Genomic DNA, 25,536 nt, shown 5'->3' with positions numbered 1-25,536 from the left:
TAGTATAATAAGTACAAATAAAATAAAGAATGAAATTTCTAAATTGCACAAATCCTTCATCACACAAACAAGATTTCAAGAGAATCTAATTATTACAATATTGCACTTTAAACAAGAAACACACAAATTCAATTGCACACTACAGGCCTGCATTCACAATATAATGAATGAAATGTGCTTTTTTTTGGAAGCAATACGTGGTGTGATTGACTTTAGCCTACTAATTGCATGAGTTGTGTGCTATTAGATGGATCCCCCACTGCAGTAGGGAGACCTGAGGTCCTCAGTGTTCACAAAGCAACATCATCATGGATAAATCTCCTGAGACATTAAATAAGTTACTATCTCTTTGTGGCTTAAATAAAATATTGATTAGCACTGCAGGCACAGAGTAATAATCTACATTCTGGGTTGTTTTGTTAATTGGACTGACCCCGTTAAAGGCCTGCTGAAGCCTATCTGCCCTTCAAGGCTTATGTTACACTAACGTTAGAGCTAATTTAGATCACTGGAATGATTTTTTGAGAATACAAAAATGATACCGTAACAGCAGAAAGAATATTGGTGTCTGTCTAGATTTTATATTCATGTTTTTTTTCCAAAGGCATACTAACCTCTTAATGGGATTCATGAGAAAGTTTAACCGCCGTAACCATAGTAACTGAGTAAACACATGCCTGCGTGAGCACGTCACCAGGGAACAGAATGGAGATAAATTACAGATTTGTGGTTATTTCTCACCTTTCTCCAATTTTCTGAATAAGTGCTAATAATTGCTGCTCGGTGCTGCTGTTGTCTGTCTGCGCGTTGTCAACGTCTCATCGTGCGGCAGCGTCATCGGTTATGAATTTGTTTTTCGCGCTCCTCATATTAACAAACTGCATTTTTATGTCTCAAAGTAAAATATGGTGGGAAGAAAATGCCTCCTTCACCAAGGCAACACAGCTTAGTAAACACACATACAGTGTTAGCTAGCTAACTCTTAAATGAGCTTTTAGAACGTACCACGGAGCAAAACGATGACTGAACGTTCAAACGGTTGGGCGTTGGAGCTGCAGGTGCTTGATGCGTTTGTTGACGTCTGAAAATTGAGAACAGAGAACGTCAGGTCTCCAACATCATCTGAACTCAAATCTCCACAAACAGATGGAAGAACAGAATCAAGAAAGATCAGATTAACCAGTAGCAGCACAAACACACACACACACACACACACACACACACACACACACACACACACACGTTTGTTGTTGTTACCCCCCCCCCCCAAAAAAACATCAATAAATCATAAATACAAGAATGAAATTTCTAAATTGAACAAATCCTTCATCACACAAATAAGATTTCAAGAGAATCTTATTTGTGTGATGATCACTTTAAACAAGAAACACACACATTCAATTGCACACTGCAGGCCTGCATTCACAATATAATGAATGAAATGTGCTTTTTTTTTTGAAGCAATACGTGGTGTGATTGACTTTAGCCTACTAATTGCATGAGTTGTGCGCTATTAGATGGATCCCCCACTGCAGTAGGGAGACCTGAGGTCCTCAGTGTTCACAAAGCAACATCATCATGGATAAATCTCCTGAGATCAGCCTGAGGAAGAATGACCACCATGGCCATACTTAAACAGTTATTGTAAACAAAACCAAAGCTGATGTTCCAGAACTTTCCCATAAATAGTGTGGTTTTTTTTTTTTTTTTTGGTTTATGCATGACCTTTGAACGCTCCAATACTGGCAATAAACTAGCATGTGACAGTTTGTGTTACACTTTGTTATAATTTAGTATCACATGTATATTATCAATTTGATTCTGAGTAGCTTTAGTCAACTAAACTATAGATTTCTCCCAAATGGAGCTTTGCTGTAGCTCAACATCTTCCCGTGTAAAGTAATTGGTAACTTGTAAAACTAGGCTTTGAAAGTAACTTCCCCCACACTGATACCAATAACCTTACAATGCTTGTTGTTAATGTTCGTTTGGTGTAGAAATTGCCTCAAATCTTTCTCTCTACTCCAGAGAATTACTAGTGGTATTTTGTGTGATATGATGATGTGATTTTAAAGGTTCAGTTCAGCTCCAGTTAGCCCCGTTCCAGTTGAACCCCTACATATGACAAATTAGCCTAATATTGTTTAATATTTTACTAAATTAATATCATTTTTATTCGTCTATACCAGTGTGAACAGACTCCTTCATGGGAAATCCATGATGATAACTAAATACCTTTTTAATTAGCTCTCAGTTCTCTCAGAGAACTGCTAAGTATTTTTGTTACAATAAATAACAGAACTAGAAGGGTACACAGTAGACCAAATACCAACGCCAAACAATATGAAAATGTCAAAAAATTTCAAACCTATTTCACAACCAGAATTTAATGGGTTCTTCCCTGGCCCATGCCCCATCCTTCCACCAATGCCTGACAAGCAGCTGATATTGACAGCAGCTATGCCAGCCATAGGTCAACAACAATTCTCCCTCCCATGCATGATCGTGTTTTCATTCAGAGAGAGCGCGGGGCAAGGAGGCCTGAGTGAATGATGCTTTACAATGAAATAATAAAGAGAATAAAGAACAGAAAATCAATACGTGTACAATATTTCAATTTTGGCACTGTGGCATTCTGACACAATTAAGTGTATGGGAAATGCTGTTAGGAAACAAATATGAATGCAGTTTTTTCTCCTTACATTTCATTAGTATCCTGCAGTCTGGATAGAAGATTTTGTGGGCCACATGTGACCCGCAGACTGCTAGTTGACGATCATTGATCAAAAGGTTAAGTGACCAAAATGTGAATGTTAGTGTGTGTAATGCAAACACGGGACAAGTCTACCTCTATTTCATGCTCACTTGTTAGCAACTAAACTACATTGAAATACCAATATGATACACCATAACAAAAGACAATACATGGAGAAAATTAGCAAACTATATCAACAAACATAAGTACAAAATCTGTGAAGCTGTTACTGGCATTATCAAGGAAATGATTGACCACGATGACCATGATACGACAAAGACACTTGATATTTAGACAAATATCAAGTATATTTGTCTGATATTTAGACAAATATCGAATAACTGGATGAAACTGGTAATTTGAACAAAATACATTTATTCATGAAATATCTAATAGCACTGGATTCTTAAGCAGGTATCATAGGATGCTGGTAAACATTTGCTTTTTTGAAGCTGCATGTTGTTGCTTGGATGGAAAATCTGGAAGAGGTCAGTGTAGTGAGCTGGAACAAAGCCTTTGACGGACTGGTAAGTATCTGCAACCTTTCTGTGCTGTAACAAAAAGTTACAATTTTTGTAACTCTCCAAAACAGTCAATCCAACATGCACAGCCACATCAGTCAGTGAGTGAGAAGGTAAGAAAGTAGGCAAGATATGAGATTATCTCCCAAGCTCTCGTTGTTCATTACTCCCACTACTTCCATCACTTTTCACATACGTACAACCAAGCGCCACCCCATGTATGGCTCAGAGGAGAGAATACAAAAGTTTCAGCATTGTCCACATTTGACAAATAATCTGATTTCAACTTTCGCCTAATACATGGTTACATGACACTTTGTACAAATTACTTCATCTCAAGCATACCCCAACCTAATTGAAAAGTATAACATGTTCCAAAATTCCCAAAAATTGTCAGTGCTTATATTGAATTAAAAGTTGAGCAACCACTTTTAAACACACAACTAAACTGAATAAATGTCCTTTATTTATAGCCTTCCATATCTTTACCTCTAAAAAACAAGTTGAACAAATACAAAAAATAGGGTTAAAGCATTACTTCACACAAAAAAAAAATCTTATTTAAACCTAGTAATTAAAATTTAATTTCAATTTTACAGATAAAATTCATCTTCAGTGTCTTTGGGGTTGCAACAAAATCTCACAAAGCAGAACTATTTGCGTAGGTTTATGCCACTAGGTGAAAATTGTGTGATAATACTGTATTATACCCACTTGCGGCTTTGAGCACTTAAATCTTTGAAACTATGATACGTTTTTTATTTTGTGTAATCACCTGTTTTTTGAGTTGACATTTACAATGACAAAAAAAGCTTTAAAGAGTGTGAACTACCTCATCACCCATTAGCAGTTAGCTGATAATAAGAAAGTTGCTAATTGAAAGCAACTTTAAGCACCTTTTTAATAAACAGTTATTAAAATCATAATAAAAGGCACGTCAGCAACTAAACCAAAGGAATACAAAAGGTTACGATCTAGTCTGCAACATTGGCTGTAAGGCAAGTCCATGTCTGTTTTCATCACACTCAGCATCACATTCAGCTTCTTTAAGATTCTGTGTGACAGCATCTGCTGGTGATACAGTAATGGTTGCTTTTACTTTGAAAATGTCCCACCTTTCAGGCAGCAGGCCATGGTTGAACATGAATAAAGCCAACGTGGAAAAAACTATGATGGTCGCAAGTGTGCAGAGCATGGTGACTGTTCTGACTGGGGACTTTTGGACATAGATGCCATCTTCCAATGTGCAACCAGGAAGATGAAGAACAACAGGAAGACCTATAGTATTCTCTCCCAACAGAATCCTTAAAGTTATGCCTATGAGGTAACCCACAGCGGCGCCATAACCATTTGTCACTTTAAAGAAGAGCACAGAGAACAGGTGGGGGAATATAAGGGTGTAGGAAATGTCTGCTCCAAGAATCCAGAGGAGCAGGGTGCTGTTTGTGAAGAATGTTATGGATGTCCCAACCACACCCACCACCACCACTGTGACTCGAATCACCCATTGCATTTCATAGTCTGAAGCCTAGGAACAGGGAGTCAAAAAAAAGAGACACTTCATTATTCATTCTGTTCTTCAAAATGGATTCACTTTACTTATTTTTAGAGACTGTCTGTGCCCGATGAGCTGCTAATCATCAACATCTGTACTCCTTACCTGTTTACGCAGGATGTTCTTATAGATGTTTGATGAGAAAATAGAAGTTGCAGACAAGAGGCTAGAGTCTGTAGATGACATGACAGCAGCAGCGACAGCTCCGATTCCAATGATGGAGATGTAAGACGGAGTGAGGTATTGTAGGGCCAGGGGAAGGACCAAACTGTGCTCATCACGTAAAGATGGAGGTGGAGAGCCATACAACGTCAGGTTCCAGTCTGGAGAAGAGAAATAACAGTTACATGTTTGTAAAATTTCCTTACCAGAATATTATATCCATAAGCACTCCAAAAAACCTTGGCTCTAATCTGTATTTAATAGTATTTAATCTAAGGCTGTTCTGTACCCAGAGTCCATTGATCAGGTTTTAGTTATCGGACGTCTGGATCGTAACTTCTCAGAGAAAAGAGCTGACCAAATTAATTATCCGCAGAGGTCTCCTCCTCTCTAAAACAAACAGACCAAGTGATTAAAACTGGTAAAAGCAGAGTAACGCAGTCTCACGGTAAATATCTTACTGGAAGGGCTGCGAGCCACTAATGTTTGTGTAGCTTATCGCGCAACTTATTTCTCAGATAACGTATGATCAAGATGTTTACAAGGTTTTCACTGGTGGCCGAATTATCTGCAGAGGTGTCCTGCTCTCCAAAGCAAATGGACCCAGTGATTAGATCTGGTAATAAAGAGAGTAATGCAATTTCCCGTTGAAAAAGCAGTGCTTCTCCCACATTTAATCAGCTTGTTTCTCTGAGAGCTTAAGCTCTAGATGTCTGATGACTAAATTCCTTTGTCCGGTTAAAATATATAGTTTAAAAATACCAAGCTCTAAAAAGTGGGTTGTAAAACTGTGAGTTAAAACTGGATTAAAAGTGAATTTTTGAACTGGCAGACAACCCTGACAACACACACACGTACATGACACCATTGTCCCCTATTGACACCATTGACGGATGATCAAATGAAATGGACCAAAACCTTGATTAAAATTACATTTTTCTCTAGGTTTGAAATTAGCATAAAATACTTGGGATAATGTAACTACACAACACAGCATTATTGGTATTCATTTGGTGTTGGACTTTTGGACATTCAATTCAAACACCTGAGGGAAGTGTGTTTAGTTACTACATACCCCAGTGTTTTCACCAGCTAGTTGCTAATTTTGTATCCCTGACTTTAGGTGGTGAGCAGGTATCAGAGTGTTTTCTCTGAAAACAGCTGCCTATTGTGGTTTTTAACAAGATTGAGAGCACTGATTGAGAAGCAAATGAGGAACTACAAAGCTGAGTGAGTTCAGTTCTTTGAGCAGCACATAACACAGTGGTTCCATTGTTAACATAAAAACATTGACCAGTGCATCTTTATGTTATTACTTTATCAGTAAGTAAGAAAAATCCACATTGCGTGTATTTTGTTCCTCATCTTTACATAACAAGCACAGTCTACAACAACCAATCAAAAAATGTATGAAATTACAGGACCACCATTTCACCTATAACATATAAAATATAATGTTATATTCAGCTCTAATTCCAGGTGAGTATTACAGTGTCTAGCAAATTCAAAACCGTATTTAAACTTATATGTACAAAAGCAACTTAACTAACAAGTCAAAAAAGCCTGCCACACCTAACTCCACAAACACAGCATCTTTAATTTGCCATCTCTACAACCCTTGACTGATCAGTTTTTCAATAACTGAACGTTTTGTTCAACAGAAGCACTTAAAGTCAAAGTAAATAACTGTTGATAGAGGACAGTAGTTGTATTTGTTTTATATTGTTCCAGTATGACAACTTTTTAAATCAATAGAAGAGCACTTGTTTTGACTAAAGCAAAAATCTACAAATGATGAGTATTCAGAAAGTAAAATCAGGCTCCATGTGTTCCAGGTCAATAGCATTGCAAAGTGTTAGTGTTTTAGTATGAGCAATGCTAAGTGCTACTGGTAAATCTGCAAACAACATTTTCACGGAAAGCCAAGAAATGAGCTTATCTTAAGTGTCTAGGACCACCACTATCAGGCCGGAATTTTGTCATTTTATGGCTGTTATTTCGCCTTGCCCATAAAATGACAAAATTCCTACAAATTTCTACAAATACGTAACTTGACTTCCCAATAAGAAAACATGAATAGGTCAAAACCTATGCCTGGACAGCATTTGGTGAAATCCTGATTTTATAACTGCAAGGTCATCTGACATAATCACCAAACACATGAATTAAAGACAAATACTGTGCTGTGCATTAAGCTATATTTACTCATAAACTGATCAGTCAGAGACAAAGTTAGAAGAGACACATTATATTTCTTTTGTTTAAAGTTATTTTTTTGCAGACTTTTGGCTTTATTGCAGTCATTATTTCCTATTTTATTTTGTAACTTCATCCCTTGTTTGTACTTCCTGTCTTTGTCTCGCATTTCCCACTTTGTTGATTGTCTGCCCTGCCCTGCCCTGAAGTGTTTCACCTGTGTGTGTGTGTGTTCACTCTGATTTATCATCTCTGCGCAAGATCTGCAGTAGGATTGAAGTAGCACAGCTCCTTTCAGGAATAGCTCAGTATGTAGGTTGTAGGCATAGTGGGCAAGAGAGAGACAGTGGTGATGCTGGCGACTGGTGTAGAGAGTTAACTAGTTAGAAGTTAGCAGTATTGTATATGGGCACCACCAATTCATGCTGCAAGGACTGCTGCAGTGAGGCTTTTAAAGCTACCTTGAGATTTTGACAGCGTAACAGGCACAAAGACCATCATGGCCATAGGGCATACAATTTTCTTTTGGGCGTCACGGCATGGTTGTCATGGACACTGTGAAATTCCGACCCTGACAACTGTGTGACTCTACTTGCGTTTCAGAATCAGAATCAGAATCAGAATCAGTTTTTATTGCCAAGTATGTTTTCACATACAATGAATTTTTTCTGGTGATTGGTGCAATTGAGGATCAGGGGGATCAGCAACAGTGGGGCTCTCTAGCCTTGTTGATAAGGCTAACAGCAGATGGGAAGAAGCTATTTTTGTGGCGAGAGGTTTTGGTCCTGAAGGACCGCAGCCTCCTGCCAGAGGGGAGTGTCACAAAAAGTTTGTGTCCAGGGTGGGAGGAGTCAGCTACAATCTTCCTTGCATGCCTCAAAGTCCTTGAGGCGTACAGGTCTTGGAGGGATGGAAGATTGCAGCCAATCACCTTCTCAGCAGAGTGGATGATACGCTGCAGTCTGTTATTGTCCCTCTCCGTGGCAGCAGCGTACCAGATGGTGATGGAGGAGGTGAGGATGGACTCAATGATGGAGGTGTAGAAGTTCACCATCATAGTCCTTGGCAGGTTGAACTTCTTCAATTGCCTCAGGAAATACATCCTCTGCTGAGCTTTTTTGATGAGGGAGCTGATGTTTAGCTCCCATTTGAGATCCTGTGTGATGGTGGTTCCCAAGAAGCGAAAATACTCCACGGTAGCCACAGGGGAGTCACACAGGGTGATGGGGGTGGGTGGGGCTGGGCTCTTCCTGAAGTCCACTAACATTTCCACTGTCTTCAGAGCGTTTAGCTCTAGGTTGTTCTGCCTGCATCAGGTCACCAGACGATCAGTCTCCCACCTGTAGGCAGACTCATCGCCATCAGAGATGAGTCCAATGAGAGTGGTGTCGTCTGCAAACTTCAGGAGATTGACAGACTGATGGCTGGAGGTGCAGGTGTTGGTGTACAGGGAGAAGAGCAGAGGAGAAAGAACGCAGCCTTGCGGGGATCCAGTGCTAATGGTCTGGGAGTCAGACACATGCTTTCCTAGCTTCACGTGCTGCCTCCTGTCAGACAGGAAGTCGGTGATCCACCTGCAGGTGGAGTCAGGCACGCTCAGCTGGGAGAGCTTGTCCTGCAGCAGAGCCGGGATGATGGTGTTGAAGGCAGAGCTGAAGTCCACAAACAGGATCCTGGCATAGGTCCCTGAGGAGTCCAGGTGCTGGAGGATGAAGTGGAGAGCCATGTTGACGGCGTCATCTACAGACCTGTTGGCTCTGTAGGCGAACTGCAGGGGGTCCAGGAGTGGGTCAGTGATGGATTTGAGGTGGGACAGGACAAGGCGCTCAAATGATTTCATGACCACAGAGGTCAGGGCAATGGGTCTGTAGTCATTTAGACCTGTGGGCCTTGGTTTTTTGGGGACAGGGATGATGGTGGAGGATTTGAAGCAGGCTGGCACGTGGCAGGTCTCCAGTGAGGTGTTGAAGATGTCCGTGAACACCGGAGACAGCTGATCAGCACAGTGCTTCAGGGATGATGGAGAGACAGAGTCAGGACCGGCTGCTTTGCGGGGGTTCTGCTTCTTAAAAAGCCTGTTGACATCTCTCTCCAGGATAGAGAGAGACGTTCCTTTGGTAGGGGAGGAGGAGGGGGGTTCTGATGTGGCTCTGATGTGGAGGTTAGTGTCAGGCTTGTCCCACTGTCTTTCAAAGCGGCAGAAGAACTCATTCAGATCGTTGGCCAGACGGAAGTCGTTAATGGAGTGGGGAGGGTTTAGGTTTGTAGTTTGTGATCTGTCTGAGCCCTTTCCAGACAGAAGCAGAGTCGTTGGCTGAGAACTGGAGCTGAAGTTTCTCAGAGTACAGTCGTTTAGCTTCTCTCACCGCTTTGCTAAACCTGTACTTGGACTCTTTAAACCTGTCCCTGTCCCCACTCCTGAAAGCTTCCTCCTTTTGCCTCCTGAGCTGACTGAGCTTAGCTGTGAACCAGGGTTTGTCATTGTTATAACTCACCCTGGTGTGTGATGGGATACAGCAGTTCTCACAGAAGCTGATGTATGACGTCACAGCCTCTGTGAACTCATCCAGACTGTTGGAAGCAGTCCTGAACACCTCCCAGTCAGTGCAGTCCAAACATGCCCACAGATCCTCTATGGCTTCACTGCTCCACTGCTTCGATGTCCTCACAACAGGTTTACACAGTTTTAGTTTCTGCCTGTATGTGGGAATCAGGTGGAAAATCACATGGTCAGAGTGGCCCAGTGCAGCCCGGGGGACGGCGTGATAAGCACCACTGATTGTGGGGTAACAGTGGTCCAGAGTGTTCCCCTCTCTGGTCGGGCAATTAACAAACTGTCTGTATTTGGGCAGTTCGTGGCTGAGGTCACCTTTGTTAAAGTCACTAAGGACAATAACTAAGAAGTCCGGGTTGGTCCGCTCCACACACAGTATCTGATCGGCGAGCGCCCGCTGTGCCTCCTGCACGTTGGTCTGTGGTGGGATGTAAACACCGACCAGAATGATTGAGGTGAACTCACGGGGGGAGTAGAGTTTCCAGTAGTACTGCTCATCTCAGCACTGAAAATCTGTGTTTCTGTAGCTATGGAAAACCCCAAAGGAATTAGTGTTACTTCTTATAGTGCTGAATTTAGACTACGTTTTGTCACATAGTGTTTGGAGTCCATTCCATCTAGAAAACTAGCACTTCCTTTTTTTTTACTTGCAAAATGACTAACAATCAATAATTTGTCAAAAGAATACAAACAGCTGCAGGCCACAATATGTCTGTATTAAAGGTCAACCCCAACCTAATTCCCACCTGTGGAGGCAGCAACAGCCCCAACCAATATGGGGGGGATTCCCAATATGGTGATGACAAGTGCAGCAGAATAGCAGGTTAACTGGGCTGTTAGTGATGAGGAGGCAGACAGCGTCCTCTGGTGGAAGCTCTGAAATGAAACACTGCCAAGACCCTGGAAAAAAGAGCAGAGGGAGAGGAGGAAGATGCTGATGAGGATCAGGAAAGATGAGGAAGACAGGGAAAGAATGACAAGACAAACTGATCCATCATACTATGAAGATCAGGAAGAAAAATGTTTGAGGATTTACAGTACTGCTCTGACTGTCACACTCTCATAAGATCACTGGTTAAACACAGGGTTCATCTTGGTTGTATTCTTTGTACCGCGGAAGGAAACCACAAAAACCGCAGAGAAACTCAACATAGACTCTGGGCTGAGCATAGAGCTTATTTCTGTGAAGTAACATTAACAACATTTGAACCACCGTATTGTGGAAAAATGAAGAAATGATTGAGCAGTTAACACACAACCTCAAAACATTTAAGTATCAAAAACACACTGTATTTGACAACACTGTAAATGTAAAGTTTATACAAGCTTTACATACAAATATAAAATAAAAAGCCATGCAAACATCCAAATGAATAACCTCTCACAGCTGCAGATGAGAAGCATGTTTCAGTAAGGCAACATGATGTACATCATGTATATTATGTACTGTACAACTGCTATCATGACAACTACTGACCTCACCTCCACTAGTCTCTCTTCAGCCTTCAGGTATTAATCCTGTTGCATCTCCTGCTTTTTCACAACCTGTCAAATCCACATGCCATCACTGCTCACATTTACATCAGCAATTACTCAACCCAGTCACCTGTAACCCCCCCCCCCCCCACACACACACACACACACACACACACACACACACACACACACACACACACAGGCCACTTTTTTTTTAGGTATATGAAGGAATAGGATAGGAAGGCAACAGTAACTCAAATAACCACTCGTTACAACCAAGGTATGCAGAAGAGCATCTCTGAGTGCACAACACATCGAACCTTGAAGCTGATGGGCTACAGCAGCAGAAGACCACACCGGGTGCCACTCCTGTCAGCTAAGAACAGGAAACTGAGGCTACAATTCCCACAGGCTCACCAAAATTGGACAATATACGATTGGAAAAATGCTGCCTGGTCTGATGAGTCTCAATTTCTGGTGGTGGTGGTGGTGTAATAGTGTGGGGGATATTTTCTTGGCACACTTTGGGCCCCTTAGTACCAACTGATCACCGCTTAAACAACACAGCTGACCTATATATACATATATATGTATACATATATACATACATATATATATATATATATATATATATATATATATATATATATTTTTTTTTTTTTTTTTTTTTTCCTCTGAACTTGATTTGAAATGGAAATGCACACACCTGTAAGTGTCCCAATTCAGCAGCTGCTTCCTTCCGAAGATGTGGTCTATGAAGGCGTGGCCTTCTTAACTGCCGTAAACTGCAGTACAAAATGAGACAGTCTGACCATTGCATCACAAAGCGCTACTGCTGCCACCTAGCAACATTGATAAGACATAACTTTTTTTTTTTATAAAAAGGGTTTGATGTTTAAAGACCCTTGATTTTTTAATAGTTGTACCGTTTGCTATTCAACTTAGCTGAAACCCAATACATACATTTAAAAGTGTAAACCTCTGCCCTTTGCTGCCAAATTATTTTCATTACCGGTGATCAATGAATCTTGGGATTGATCACATTTCTCCGCCTCATTTGAAGGAGCCTCTGAATCGGGGCAGCCTAGTCATGCCACTCTGACGCAACCAGTCTTTAAATGCAGCATCCGAAGGATGCAGCCTGTGAACTGGGACCCTTATAAAAGGCCTTACAGCTGACATAATACATATCATAGCAAAAACCAAGTCATGAGGTGAAGGAAATGCCTGCAGAGCTCAGAGACAGGATTATATGAAGGCACAGATCTAGGGATTGCTACATAAATAATTCTGCTGCACTGAAGGTTCCCAAGAGCACAGTGGCCTCCATCATTCTTTAATGGAAGAAGAGCTGACTGTCTGGTCAAACTGAGCAATAGTGGGAGAAGGAACTTGGTAAGAGAAGTGACCAAGAACGCACTGGTCAATCTGGCTGTGCTCCAGAGATTCAGTGTGGAAATGGAAAAAACTTCCAGAAGGACAACCATCCCTTCTGCACTCCATCAATCTGGGCAAATGCAGGGTGGTCAGCCTCTCCTCAGTGAAAGACACATGACAGCTGCTTGTAGTTCGAAAAAAAACACCTAAATGACCTCAGACTATGAGAAACAAGATTCTGTGGTCTCATGAAATGCCAATGAGAAAACTGACACTGCTCAACACCTGCACAATACTATCCCACTGGTGAAGCATGGTGGTGGCACCATCATGCTGTAGGGCTGTATTTCAAAAAACACATCCCTGCACCCTGAGGTTTTCCAAACAGCAGCGTGACACTCCAAGATGCTGCAGGGAAAATGTTTCATGGATTGATTAAATCAAGGTTGAATTTTTTGGGAGGAACATGCAGTACTATGTATGGTGTAAAAATAAAACTGCATACCAATGTGAAAACATCATCTAAAGGTGAAGTATAGTGAAGGGAGCATCATGATTTGGTGTCTGTGTCTGAACAGCTCGACATCATGGAGGGGAAAATTAATTCCCAACTTTATTAAGGTATCTGCTTATCAGTGTCAGGGTGGCAAAGAAAATCCACCTGTTGCAGTGGCCCAGTCAGAGCCCAGGCTGTCCAAAATTCCTGCTTATCATTGTGCAGGTCTGATCAGCAGCTGCTGGAAGAGGTTGTTTGAGGTTATTGGCACTAAAGGAGGTTCAACCAAGGATTCACTCACTTTTTCCACCAGCAATATCAATGTTTAACAGGTATGTTCAATGATGTGACATAACCTTAGGGACACTGAATGACCAATCAATGCAGAAAACCAGTCATTCCAAAGGGTTCAAACACTTTTTCTTGTCACTGTATGTCAATGTGATATTTAACTTCTTCTCTTAAAATAAATTTTCAAAAATGTCAGTTTTCACTTTGTGATGTTGGAATATTGAGTGTTGACTGATGAGAGAAAAAATAAGTTATGTAATAAATGTAAATAAAAAGTGAAGGGGTCTAAATACTTTCTGAATGTACTGTATTAACATACATTCAAGACATCAGGTTACTCTGAGATGTTCTCCTTTTAGCCATGACCTGATCTTGGACCAATGTCTAACTTATTGCAGTTGTATAAGTACTACAAGGCATTGTTTGATGATTTTGCTGACTGAGCATGGCAAGAGAACTCTGAAGTAAGAAAGCACAGTTTTTCCTGACAACAGAATATGACTTGTTTGGACTTTTCAATGCTATTTATTGATAGTTTCAGTTTTTAGCCAGATTTTAAATAAAACATTTTTAATACAAGGATGTATCAATAGAAGATAAAAGAAGATGGCTGAATGTTGGCACGAACCAGGGACAAACCAGCGAGTACAGCGTGTAGAGTGGATTTTCTTAATATAGAAGATAGAACCAGGAAAAATACATTTACTTGCTATAGCTTACTAGCATTAGGAAGTCATCAGTCCACTTCCACACTCTGTCCTGCTCCAGAGTGCCGACCCAGGGCTCTTGAAATGTGTAGTTGAAAGCAGTCTGGGCAATGTTTGTAGAAATGGGATTGAGCAGAAGGAAGGGGATACACAGCCACTGAAAACAGATACAGAGATAATCAAACTGAAGACCTTTGCACAACAAACAAGTTGGTTATTTTGTCAGATATCAAACTGAAAATATGACCTTTGAACATTTGATCATTTCAAAGGGTTAAATAACTGTTAATGACTACTCTCTGTAACCATAACCCTGTGAGAAAAAACTGCTTTCTAGTGGTTTAGAAACAACAACATGATACCTGTAGATACTGTATGTCTTTAAAATTAAGGTGTGCTATTGCACAAGATGCTGTAACTCACCAAACTGATGAAAACTAGAGAGAGCTGGATGACGTCAGTGTAGGCCACTGAATAAAGGCCTCCTAACAAAGTGTAGATGATAGCCACGGCTGATGAGATCCAAACAGAATAAACATAGGGCAAGTCTAGTATCACACTCATAGTTGATCCTGCAAAAACACAAACAGATGTGTAAATGTAACTGCTTTAATGGCAACCACTATTATGTTCCTTGATTTGTACTCTGGGTGTGTTTACCTAGGCCAAGAAGAGTGCAGGAAACCCACAGCACATCCACCAGCAGAGTAGGCAGTACCAGAGCACCACTCAGCACTCTGCCATACTTTATCTGGAATGGGTCCATCATGGTGATATACTTCTTGTCCCTCATTGGCTTGACAAAGAAAAGACCACCTTGTCCAGTGGATGAGATATTAACTATTATTTTGTATTTGATATTTGAATAAATTTTTAAAAAATTCTATTTTGCATTACACATTTTTCACTACATCCTTCAGTTTCTTTGATGCTTTGTGCAATGTTCCTCTTTCTTCTCTCCCTCTCCTGCTCCTACCAACTACTGCCCCCATGATCCTACTCAACACCTACTGCTAAACTATTAAAATTATCATTATTATTGGTAGTAGTATAGTCATTTTTATTATTATTATTGTTGCTGTTACTGTTATGATTATTATCATTACCATTGTGTGGAGGTCTTTCCCCCTGCTCTCTCTCCCCGTCACTCTCAACTCCCAACTGGTTGAGGCAGATGGCCGCCCACCCTGAGGCCAGTTCTGCTTGATGTTTCTGCCTCTTAAAAGGAAGTTTTTTCTTGCTGCTGTCACCAAGTGCTTGCTCATGGTGGAAACTAGGAATGGGTATCATTAAGATTTTAACGGGACTGCTACTTATTGATCCAGCACTTGAACGGTACTCTTATCAGCACTTTTTGTTCATTTGTAAGAGAAAAAAAGAACAACAAAAGGCCACATGCAGTGATAGCAGCTGTTCTGGATAAAATAACTGATATAAACTAAACTTTTCCAACAAACAATAAATATGTTGCCATGGCTGAAGTGAGTTAAGCTGTAGGCTTCAACTTGAGCCCTGTTTTTTAGCCCATGTTTGTTTACATTTTGTAAAATGAAGTACCAAATCAGCTATTTTAAGTTCCTGTTTGTTATGTACCACTGTTTGTACTGACAACTATCACTGGATGACAGACTTAGGATCTTCTTTTTTCTCTGATTTCCAAGCATGGATGTTATGTACATTTACATTTTTTGGGGCATTTTTTCGTCTTTATTGGGAGGAAAGGGGCAGAGAGAATGACACACGGTAAAGAGTTGGGACGGTCGGAGTCGAACTCGCCTGCTAAGAGCATCAGCTCATGTGGTACGCACCTTAACCACTCCGCCATTGGGCCGCCCCTTGACTCGGATTTTTGACACAAGAACTGAGACTAATGTGAGTATCAGATGTTTTTGGTACAAAATGTGAGTTTTGGATAATGATATTTGATGATTTGTTAAATGAGCTTATTCATCTGATTTGTTTTGAAGATCAGCCCATTTTATTTTGTCAAAGTAGCTCTCAGTGTAAAAAAGGCAACAGATCCCTGTAAGTACGCCTGACAGTACGCCTTACCTAATATGAATGACACAGAGTATTGCATAGGCATAAGAGCCCATATCAAGCCCAGTTTAGGAGTGTACACTGCCTCAGCTAGACCAAGGATAAAACCACCTCCGACCCACGTAGCTGCAGAAAAATCACACACACAAACACACACACACACAAACAAATAAAACACTTCCATTAGAATATGTTTTCCTGCAGGATGTGCAGATTTGCAAGTGTGAGTATGCTGTAGCCCAAATATTACTGAGGTATGTGGTTGCGGATAAAACAATAATCCATAAAACTATAGTAGATAAATAAAAAAAAAATAAATAAAAGAATGGTCTGTTGTTTTGCAGATTTGCTTTTGTAGATTCAAATGTCTTTACATGCAGTAAGAGTCATTACCACCAGAACTAGGAATGAAACAACAGGTTATTTGTTTAAGATAAGCAAGGTTGTATCAACAGACAGACCCCTCTTACTATCCGTAACTGTGGGTGTTTTAAAATATCTTTTCCAGTCCCTAATACATTTAACAGTGATTTCTGGGTAGTGTTTTCAGTGATTTCACTATATGTTGTTGGTTATTGAAGATGATCCACTCGTAGTAATTAAAAATGCAATACTTCATGTGCTGCAGTACAAAGTTAGAATGAAAGCAATGAGTTTACCAATGCAGCCTTGAAAGTGTTATTTCACAGCAGCCTGGTATTGCACAAGTTTGAACCTACCTGACCGCAGAGACTTTGGCACATTTGTTGTTGCTGTTAAATTCTGCTGGTCTGGCAGTGAAATAAAGATCTAATGTGTTTCAAATGGAATGAAGACAGCATGTATTTTGGCCATAAAGTTCATGCTGCCATAGCAATCAAGCCTACACTTTTCACATAACACAGTCAGCAATTTAAATTGCACACCACAACATCTTGAATGCATTAGGCATGGCACATCTGTGGCTTGAATCATAAAATCACAGCCCATGACTTGAGTGAAATGTAATCCTAAAATCAGATTAGTTAATATAATCTGCCCCCTAATGTATTATTTGGCCCCAGTGAAATCAACAGTATCCAAAGCATTACTAAATTGCAATGGTCTGTGAACCTGCAGCCTGGCTAGCCTTGTCCCTAAATAAAAAACATTGATTTGGATGTTATCTTTAATAAAAATACACAATGCTCCCTGAGTTAGCATGCACTTTGATGCACTAATCGACAATAAATGATGTTGATGTTGTCATTATTGGCTCTGTTTTAACGATCCAAAGCGCATGATCTAAGGCGTGTGGTGCTAGTGCATTTAGGGCGTATCCATGTCATTTTTGCTATTTTAACAGCAGCAAAAACAGTCGCTTCGCCAGGCTTATGGTTCAATAGACTTCTACTTCATTTCTTAATTATTCATGGGTTGTTCTGGGCGTGACATTCAATAACCCAATTGCAATGCCTTCTGCCATTGCCTTTCAAGCCAGGTGCACTTGCACCTTGGCAGATTGCTACTATAATTGCCCAGTGTCAGTACAGAGTCAGATTCTATTTGCGGTCAGTTGATTACATATTGTGACTGACCAGTGAGTCCAGTCCTGACACACGCACACAGCGGCTCTGTGCGTCCTGAGGGGCAAAGAAAGGCTGAGCGAATCAACGCACTGCGCACAGCTGTACACTGATGTAAAGGCACAAATCACAATGCTACAAATATTTTATGTTATATCATGAGAAGCATGAACAAATCTTTAATTCGTTATGAAACTGTGGTGGACAAATTTAGGTGATGACAGGGAAATACTGCGGATTTACCAGGTAGTAAGAAAGAGACATCCCAGACACATGACAACATTACACAACACACGTCACAAAGAATGCTCCAGCCTTGTCTGTATTGTAATGTTCTGCCAGACTTATCCCAACATCTAAGCGCACTGTCACCACACTGTGGTCATGAGAGTGTATGCACTCTATGCATCTGTGCATGTTGCCACATACTACTCTTATGGTAATGCTCCCCTAAAACAACAACAACAACTGCGCCACAGACTTGAGACCAGGTTTTTCTCTTGTCAATCGTGCAATCACTTTCTGCTGCCTCAAGAAAGCAATGTTCTAACAATGCGACTGACCACACCTCATGCCCATGGCTGCACAGATGAGCAGTGCATCTGTGCAGTGTGTCTGCTATATAAAAACAGCATGGGCACTGGATGGGAAAATGACAGCTGCGTCGGTCAGACATTTGTGATGTACTGTGCTCTTTTTTGTGCTGGGTGTAAAATAGGGCCCTGTATTCAGAGAGGAGACAATTGTCCGGTATCCACTGTTGGCTTCAGAGAATAACATATAAATCTGGAAAAAATATAACTCATGACAAAATAAACCTATTTATGATCGTATTATATATTATAAATTAGGCTGCAGATGAGTTTCTGAGTCCCACTGAACAAATCACCTGTCATGGTGAAAATCCCAACCAGCAATTTGATATTTCTGTCTCCAAGGAGCATCACTTCAGTCCTGTTTCCACGGCTGGTCCTCTCAGCCTTCCTGGACTTCTGGGCAGCCCACAAGCCTGTCCCCAGAATAAGGATGTAGAACAACACCACCGCAATCACACCCGGGATGTTCAGAGCCATGGTGGTCAGCCACTATGGAGCACACTGACAAACAGATTGACTACATGTATAACAAATACTGAGACTGTATATTTACCAAGAGTGTGCAAGCACAAAGGTCACTGACTGAATCTGTTTTAGTGGCACTCCTCAGTTCACCAGAGGTTGCAATATTTTGGTAAATTTGGCATAACCAAGATTTACTTCTCGCTATTAATTATATTAATATTATAAATTCTCTTGAAAAAGGGATTTTAATGTTAGATAGTTTTTCAAGCAGAAACCTCCTAACATTCTCTGGTTTCAGCTTCACCAATGTGAGGATTTTCTGCTGTTCACTCTTTTATGTCACTGAATGTTGAATATCTATTTTAGACATTTTTCACCATTTTCTTATCTTTTGTAGCCCAAATAATACATTTGTTAACAGAGGACAGAATACAGAAAATAACTGGTAACTGCAGCTCTACATGGCAAGAGCTACAACACCCCGAGTAAACCACCCCCATGGGTCAAGAAAAGCACCACTAAAGCACAAAATAGACTCTACTACAATGGCCTTCAAAGGCTGTGACAATGCCAGTTGCAGACAAGTGAGTCCATGTAAAATTATATTAACATATACACAGTGTAACTACAGTATGTAGACTGTAGCTGTTACATATTTCATGACATGACTTTGTATACACCCACTCCATTAACGACTTCCGTCTGGCCAACGATCTGAATGAGTTCTACTGCCGCTTTGAAAGACAATGGGACAAGCCTGACACTAACCTCCACATCAGAGCCACATCAGAACCCCCCTCCTCCTCCCCTACCAAAGGAACGTCTCTCTCTATCCTGGAGAGAGATGTCAACAGGCTTTTTAAGAAGCAGAACCCCCGCAAAGCAGCCAGTCCTGACTCTGTCTCTCCATCATCCCTGAAGCACTGTGCTGATCAGCTGTCTCCAGTGTTCACGGACATCTTCAACACCTCACTGGAGACCTGCCACGTGCCAGCCTGCTTCAAATCCTCCACCATCATCCCTGTCCCCAAAAAACCAAGGCCCACAGGACTAAATGACTACAGACCCATTGCCCTGACCTCTGTGGTCATGAAATCATTTGAGCGCCTTGTCCTGTCCCACCTCAAATCCATCACTGACCCACTCCTGGACCCCCTGCAGTTCGCCTACAGAGCCAACAGGTCTGTAGATGACGCCGTCAACATGGCTCTCCACTTCATCCTCCAGCACCTGGACTCCTCAGGGACCTATGCCAGGATCCTGTTTGTGGACTTCAGCTCTGCCTTCAACACCATCATCCCGGCTCTGCTGCAGGACAAGCTCTCCCAGCTGAGCGTGCCTGACTCCACCTGCAGGTGGATCACCGACTTCCTGTCTGACAGGAGGCAGCACGTGAAGCTAGGAAAGCACGTGTCTGACTCCCAGACCATCAGCACTGGATCCCCGCAAGGCTGCGTTCTTTCTCCTCTGCTCTTCTCCCTGTACACCAACACCTGCACCTCCAGCCATCAGTCTGTCAAGCTCCTGAAGTTTGCAGACGACACCACTCTCATTGGACTCATCTCTGATAGCGATGAGTCTGCCTACAGGTGGGAGACTGACCGTCTGGTGACCTGGTGCAGGCAGAACAACCTAGAGCTTAACGCTCTGAAGACAGTGGAGATAATAGTGGACTTCAGGAAGAGCCCAGCCCCACCCACCCCCATCTCCCCGTGCGACTCCCCCGTGGCTACCGTGGAGCATTTCCGCTTCTTGGGAACCACCATCACACAGGATCTCAAATGGGAGCTAAACATCAGCTCCCTCATCAAAAAAGCTCAGCAGAGGATGTATTTCCTGAGGCAGTTGAAGAAGTTCAACCTGCCAAGGACTATGATGGTGACCTTCTACACCTCCATCATTGAGTCCATCCTCACCTCCTCCATCACCATCTGGTACGCTGCTGCCACGGAGAGGGACAATAACAGACTGCAGTGTATCATCCACTCTGCGGAGAAGGTGATTGGCTGCAATCTTCCGTCCCTCCAGGACCTGTACGCCTCAAGGACTTTGAGGCGTGCAAGGAAGATTGTAGCTGACTCCTCCCACCCTGGACACAAACTTTTTGTGACACTCCCCTCTGGCAGGAGGCTGCGGTCCTTCAGGACCAAAACCTCTCGCCACAAAAACAGCTTCTTCCCATCTGCTATTAGCCTCATCAACAAGGCTAGAGAGCCCCACTGTTGCTGATCCCCCTGATCCTCAATTGCACCAATCACCAGAAAAAATTCATTGTATGTGAAAACATACTTGGCAATAAAACTGATTCTGATTCTGATTCTATGAGGACCAAGCGTTTACAACCTGTAGTTTGCTGACTTCCTAACACGTATTATTGTAGCCTCATTTCCCTGGATGCGTGTTGCTATTGAAACAGCACTGGTCCGAATGTGTTTTACTGAGCTACTGACATTAATAAACTGCTAACAATTACCCATATACACAAAAACAGTAAGTTAGCAAGCAGTTAATTACGTTAGCTATTTTACAATAGTTTCACAACTAGCTAGTGTTAGCTAAATAGCAAAGCTTAAGGAGGAGAGGAGGAGAATAAGTGTATTCATACCCTCAGGAGCAATAACTAAGATGTTTGCAGAGTGGTAATTTACAGGCATATCCCTTTGATTGAACTTACTTTGACGTCTGTGCATCCACCACGATCTGTTTCTGTGGTTGCTTGTTGTGTTTTTGGGGAAGCTGCGGTTTGGCAGGTACTCAAACACACGACTCGCTCCCTAGCGTCAAACGAATCTAACGAAATCCAATGAAAACGGTCGTTAAAACCTAACCGTTATCAGCCCGAACCCACAGTATACACAACAGCAGGGGAGCGCGGATCGATCCCAATACAGTGGATACTACAGTTACCACGTCTTGATTTTCACAATCAGTTCTAGGTTCAGTACAATCGATACTAGTTTCAGTTTCTGTCTTATATTTGGACTGATTTCATTAAAGAGAGCTGTCTATCTAAATATGGGCGCAACTGGTGCACACTCTCTATATCTAGTCCTCAGTTGTGAATGGAGACAGCGCGGACTGTGATGTGTGTGAGGAGGCGGCAGCTGCAATGTGGTAGAACGCTTTAAAAAAAACCACGAGAAATAACGGAGAAGGGAGGCGGAGCCCTGACACAGAGGCAGAGGCAGGGAAATGAATAGTCTAGTCGATCTTCGGTATTGGTTTTTGTTACATTTTCAAACTGTCATTGGCCATCATTAGCTGATACTATAGCAGACTGATTTAAGTTTCTCTTCTGAAGTGTTATAAATTATGTAAAAATGCTGCGCTATGGTTTTCCCAAATAAAAAAATGAGAGCTAGAATTGCTGGCTGCAGTTGTCTGCCTCTGCCAACCAGTCAAGTTGCAGGAAATATGGTCACAATCACCCCGTCCTGAGTTACAGTAATGAATAACAGCCAGAAGTGTTTTTGGATATGATGTCACAGTGAAGTTGACCCTCTGCCATTTAGATAAACATTGTCATCATTTCATTTTATCCTTATAGACATTTGAGGAAAATTGTGTCACATTAGTGAACGAATTTATGGATTATGGACAAAAAACATGTTTTTTTGAGGTCACGGTGACCTTGACCTTTGACCACCAGATTCTAACCAGTTCATCCTGGAGTCCTGAAGTGAATGTTTGTGCCAAATCTAAAGAAATTCCCATGTGGTCGTGGGATATCACATTCAACAGGCCAAAAATATGTTTTGTGAGGTCACAGTGACCTTAACCTTGGACCTTTGACCAGGTTAAAAACTTGATTTTTGATGGGGGTCTTTAAATATAGACTCTATTCACTCATTCAAATAATATATTCAGCCAATTGAAACATGATATCTAAATTCATTAATGTAATTGAAAAAAAAAACAAACATATAAATATATGTTTGCAGTGCACAATGCAGGGTGGGCACATTATCCATGCTTTGCAGACACTTTAGTGGCTCTTCCCGATCAACTTAACATCCAGGAGAGATGCAGTGCTTAAGTAGCTGTTTTTTCACAACACAAGAAAAGGAGAAAGACTCAAAGAAATTCAGAAACAGTTGAATCCTCCAGGACACAAACTAATATTAGTTGAAACAGGTAGCAAGCTAGCTGCTGAGCTGTCAGTGCAATGCCAATGTCATTTCAAAGGTGTTGAAAGGTTTTGTGGTCTCACTGTCAGCACCTTCCTGGACAACAAGATTTTAAAATCTTGGGCTCCCCGATGCAGCAAACATTGAACACATTAAAGGGTGACTCATCACTGAAATCAGTAGTCAGCTACATCAGTGTCAGCTCCTGAATCTACCTCAAGCTCTGCCTCAGCGTGGCTCCTGCTACTACCTCAAGCTTCCCTGCAGAGGCTGCTGCATCCCAACCTGCAGCAAAAAGATGGGATATGGGCAGAGTTTCATACTCAAATGCTTGCATCCAAGCAGCATTACATGAAAATGTTTTGCCTGTATCTAACTCAGTGGCTCTCAACGGGGAGCTGGGACCTTGGGAAATATTTCCTTGGACACGGGAGGGTCTTGCTGGTAAGAAACAATTGCATTAACTAATGGAGCTGAAGGAAAGAAGAATGGTTGAGGATTGCGTGTGCACTATTGTTTGGTTATTTGAACTTGATAAAAGTCATTACAGTTTTATTCTCTGCAAATTTTGATTTTCTAGAAGGCAGAACAATTACAAATTCACTGGAAGGAAAAAAATGTTTTAATTAATTTAATATTTCTGAGCAAATACACATTCAATTTACAACAAAAAAAAATGTTTTATTTCCCTTTAAAATTGCCCTGTATATTCACATGAATGTGATTACATAATTAAAAGTGGAAAGCAAAAAAAAAAAGTTCGGCTTCTCTTCATGTTTACATGTACACAGTGCATCCAGAAAGTATTCATAGCGCTTCACTTTTTCCACATTTTGTTATGTTACAGCCTTATTCCAAAATGGATTAAATTCAATTCATTTTTACCTAAAAATTCTACACACAATACCCCATAATGACAAACTGAAAAAAGTTTGCTTGAAATTTTTGCAAATATATTAAAAATAATTATTCACAGACTTTGCCATGACACTCAAAATTGAGCTCAAGTGCATCCTCTTTCCACTGATCATCCTTCAGATGTTTCTACAACTTGATTGGAGTCCACCTGTGGTAAATTCAGTTGATTGGACATGATTTGGAAAGGCACACATCTGTCTATATAAGGTCCAATAGTTGACAGTGCATGTCAGAGCACAAACCAAGCCATGAAGTCCGAGGAATTGTCTGCAGACCTTCGAGACAGGACTGTGTTGATGCACAGATCTGAGGAAGGGTACAGAAAGATTTCTGCAGCATTGAAGGTCCCAATGAGCACAGTGGCCTCCATCATCCGTAAATGGAAGAAGTTTGGAACCACCAGGACTCTTCCTAGAGCTGGCCGCCTGGCCAATCTGAGCGATCGGGGCAGAAGGGCCTTAGTCAGGGTGGTATTCAAGAACCCGATGGTCACTTTGACAGTGCTCCAGCGTTGCTCTGTTGAGAGAGAACCTTCCAGAAGAACAACCATTTCTGCAGCACTCCACTAATCAGGCCTGTATGGTAGAGTGGCCAGACGGAAGCCACTCCTCAGTAAAAGGCACATGACACCCCGTCTGGAGTTTGCCAAAAGGCACCTGAAGGACTCTCAGACCACGAGAAACAAAATTCTCTGGTCTGATGAAACAAAGATTGAACTCTTTGTCCTGAATGCCAAGCATCATGTCTGGAGGAAACCAGGCACCGCTCATCACCTGGCCAATACCATCCCTACAGTGAAGCAAAGTGATGGCAGCATCATGCTGTGGGGATGTTTTTCAGCAGCAGGAACTGGGAGACTAGTCAGGGTCGAGGGAAAGATGAATGCAGCAATGTACAGAGACATCCTCGATGATAACCTGCTCAAGAGTGCTCTGGACCTCGGACTGGGGCGAAGGTTCAGCTTCCAACAGGACATCGACCCTAAGCACACAGCCAAGATAACAAAGGAGTGGCTTTGAGACAACTCTGTGAATGTCCTTGAGTGGCCCAACCAGAGCCCAGACTTGAACCTGATTGAACATCTCTGGAGAAATCTGAAAATGGCTGTGCAATGACGTTCTCCATCCAGCCTGATGGAGCTTGAGAGGTTCTGCAAAGAAGAATGGGAGAAACTGCCCAAACATAGGTGTGCCAAGCTTGTAGCATCATACTCAAAAAGACTTGAGGCTGTAATTGCTGCCAAACGTGCTTCAACAAAGTATTGAGCAAAGGCTGTGAATACTTGGCCAAAAAACATGTTATATTTTTTTATAAAGCAAACTTTTTTCACTTTGTCATTATGAGGTATTGTGTGTAGAATTTTGAGGTAAAAAATGTATTTAATCCATTTTGGAATAAGGCTGTAACATAACAAAATGTGGAAAAAGTGAAGCGCTGTACATGCTTCAGTTGGAATCAACCCAGGTCTCACAAGTGGCAGGTGTACACTGATCAGCCATATTATGACCACGATATTGAGTCGCTCCCCCTTTTGCCACCAAACAGCTCTGACTCGTCAAGGCATGGACTCCACGAGATCTCTGAAGGTATGCTGTGGTATCTGGCACCAAGCCATCAGTAACAGATCCTTTAAGTGCTGTAAGTTGTGAGGTGGGGCCTCCATGGATAGGACTTGTTTTTCCATCACATACCACAGATGCTTGATTGAATTGATTGACCTTGCAGTCCTGCAGTTTTGGAGATGCTCTGACCCAGT

The 25,536-nt window shown here is 41.6% G+C and overlaps 2 protein-coding genes across 4 annotated transcripts in view; both read right to left on the bottom strand.

Annotated features, from left to right (window-relative positions):
- The window catches only part of LOC139636953 (high affinity choline transporter 1-like), a 36,562-nt gene extending 35,486 nt beyond the window's left edge, over window positions 1-1,076 (bottom strand). For both annotated transcript variants that reach the window (XM_071505399.1, XM_071505400.1), the window contains exon 1: window positions 742-1,076. The gene's annotated coding sequence lies outside the window, so the exon portion shown is untranslated. The remainder of the gene's footprint in view (window positions 1-741) is intronic.
- Window positions 1,077-3,110: 2,034 nt separating this feature from the next.
- Window positions 3,111-21,848, bottom strand: LOC139636952 (high affinity choline transporter 1-like). Of its 2 annotated transcripts, none has more exons than XM_071505396.1 (9): window positions 21,410-21,848; window positions 18,564-18,771; window positions 16,143-16,256; window positions 14,751-14,906; window positions 14,514-14,662; window positions 14,104-14,247; window positions 10,490-10,643; window positions 4,937-5,154; window positions 3,111-4,804 (listed from the first exon to the last, which is right to left on the bottom strand). In XM_071505396.1, the coding sequence occupies exons 2-9, from the start codon at window positions 18,745-18,747 to the stop codon at window positions 4,244-4,246; spliced, it is 1,680 nt and encodes a 559-aa protein (XP_071361497.1). In that variant the 5' UTR covers window positions 18,748-18,771; window positions 21,410-21,848; the 3' UTR covers window positions 3,111-4,243. The 2 variants fall into 2 exon arrangements, with proteins under 2 accessions (XP_071361497.1, XP_071361498.1); XM_071505397.1 differs by lacking the exon at window positions 21,410-21,848 and adding an exon at window positions 15,197-15,363 and having other exon boundaries at window positions 18,564-18,706.
- Between the last annotated feature and the right edge of the window lie 3,688 nt (window positions 21,849-25,536).

This window comes from Trachinotus anak, unplaced genomic scaffold (genome assembly GCF_046630095.1).
Source record: "Trachinotus anak isolate AG129_WGS33_773 ecotype Australia unplaced genomic scaffold, CSIRO_AGI_Tana_v1 ptg000019l, whole genome shotgun sequence".
Taxonomy (NCBI): domain Eukaryota; kingdom Metazoa; phylum Chordata; class Actinopteri; order Carangiformes; family Carangidae; genus Trachinotus; species Trachinotus anak.
The sequence above is the reverse complement of the archived record's forward strand: the minus strand, read 5'-3'. Positions and strand labels throughout refer to the sequence as shown.

Bases quoted from the DNA above. Each gene is read 5' to 3' on its own strand.
- LOC139636952 (XM_071505396.1), bottom strand. From the start codon at position 18,747: ATGGCTCTGAACATCCCGGGTGTGATTGCGGTGGTGTTGTTCTACATC. The intron at 14,907-16,142 runs GTAAGGCGTACT...CCACTGGACAAG, and splicing joins CTCTGTGTCATTCATATTAG to GTGGTCTTTTCTTTGTCAAG. The intron at 4,805-4,936 runs GTAAGGAGTACA...CCCTGTTCCTAG, and splicing joins AGAACATCCTGCGTAAACAG to GCTTCAGACTATGAAATGCA.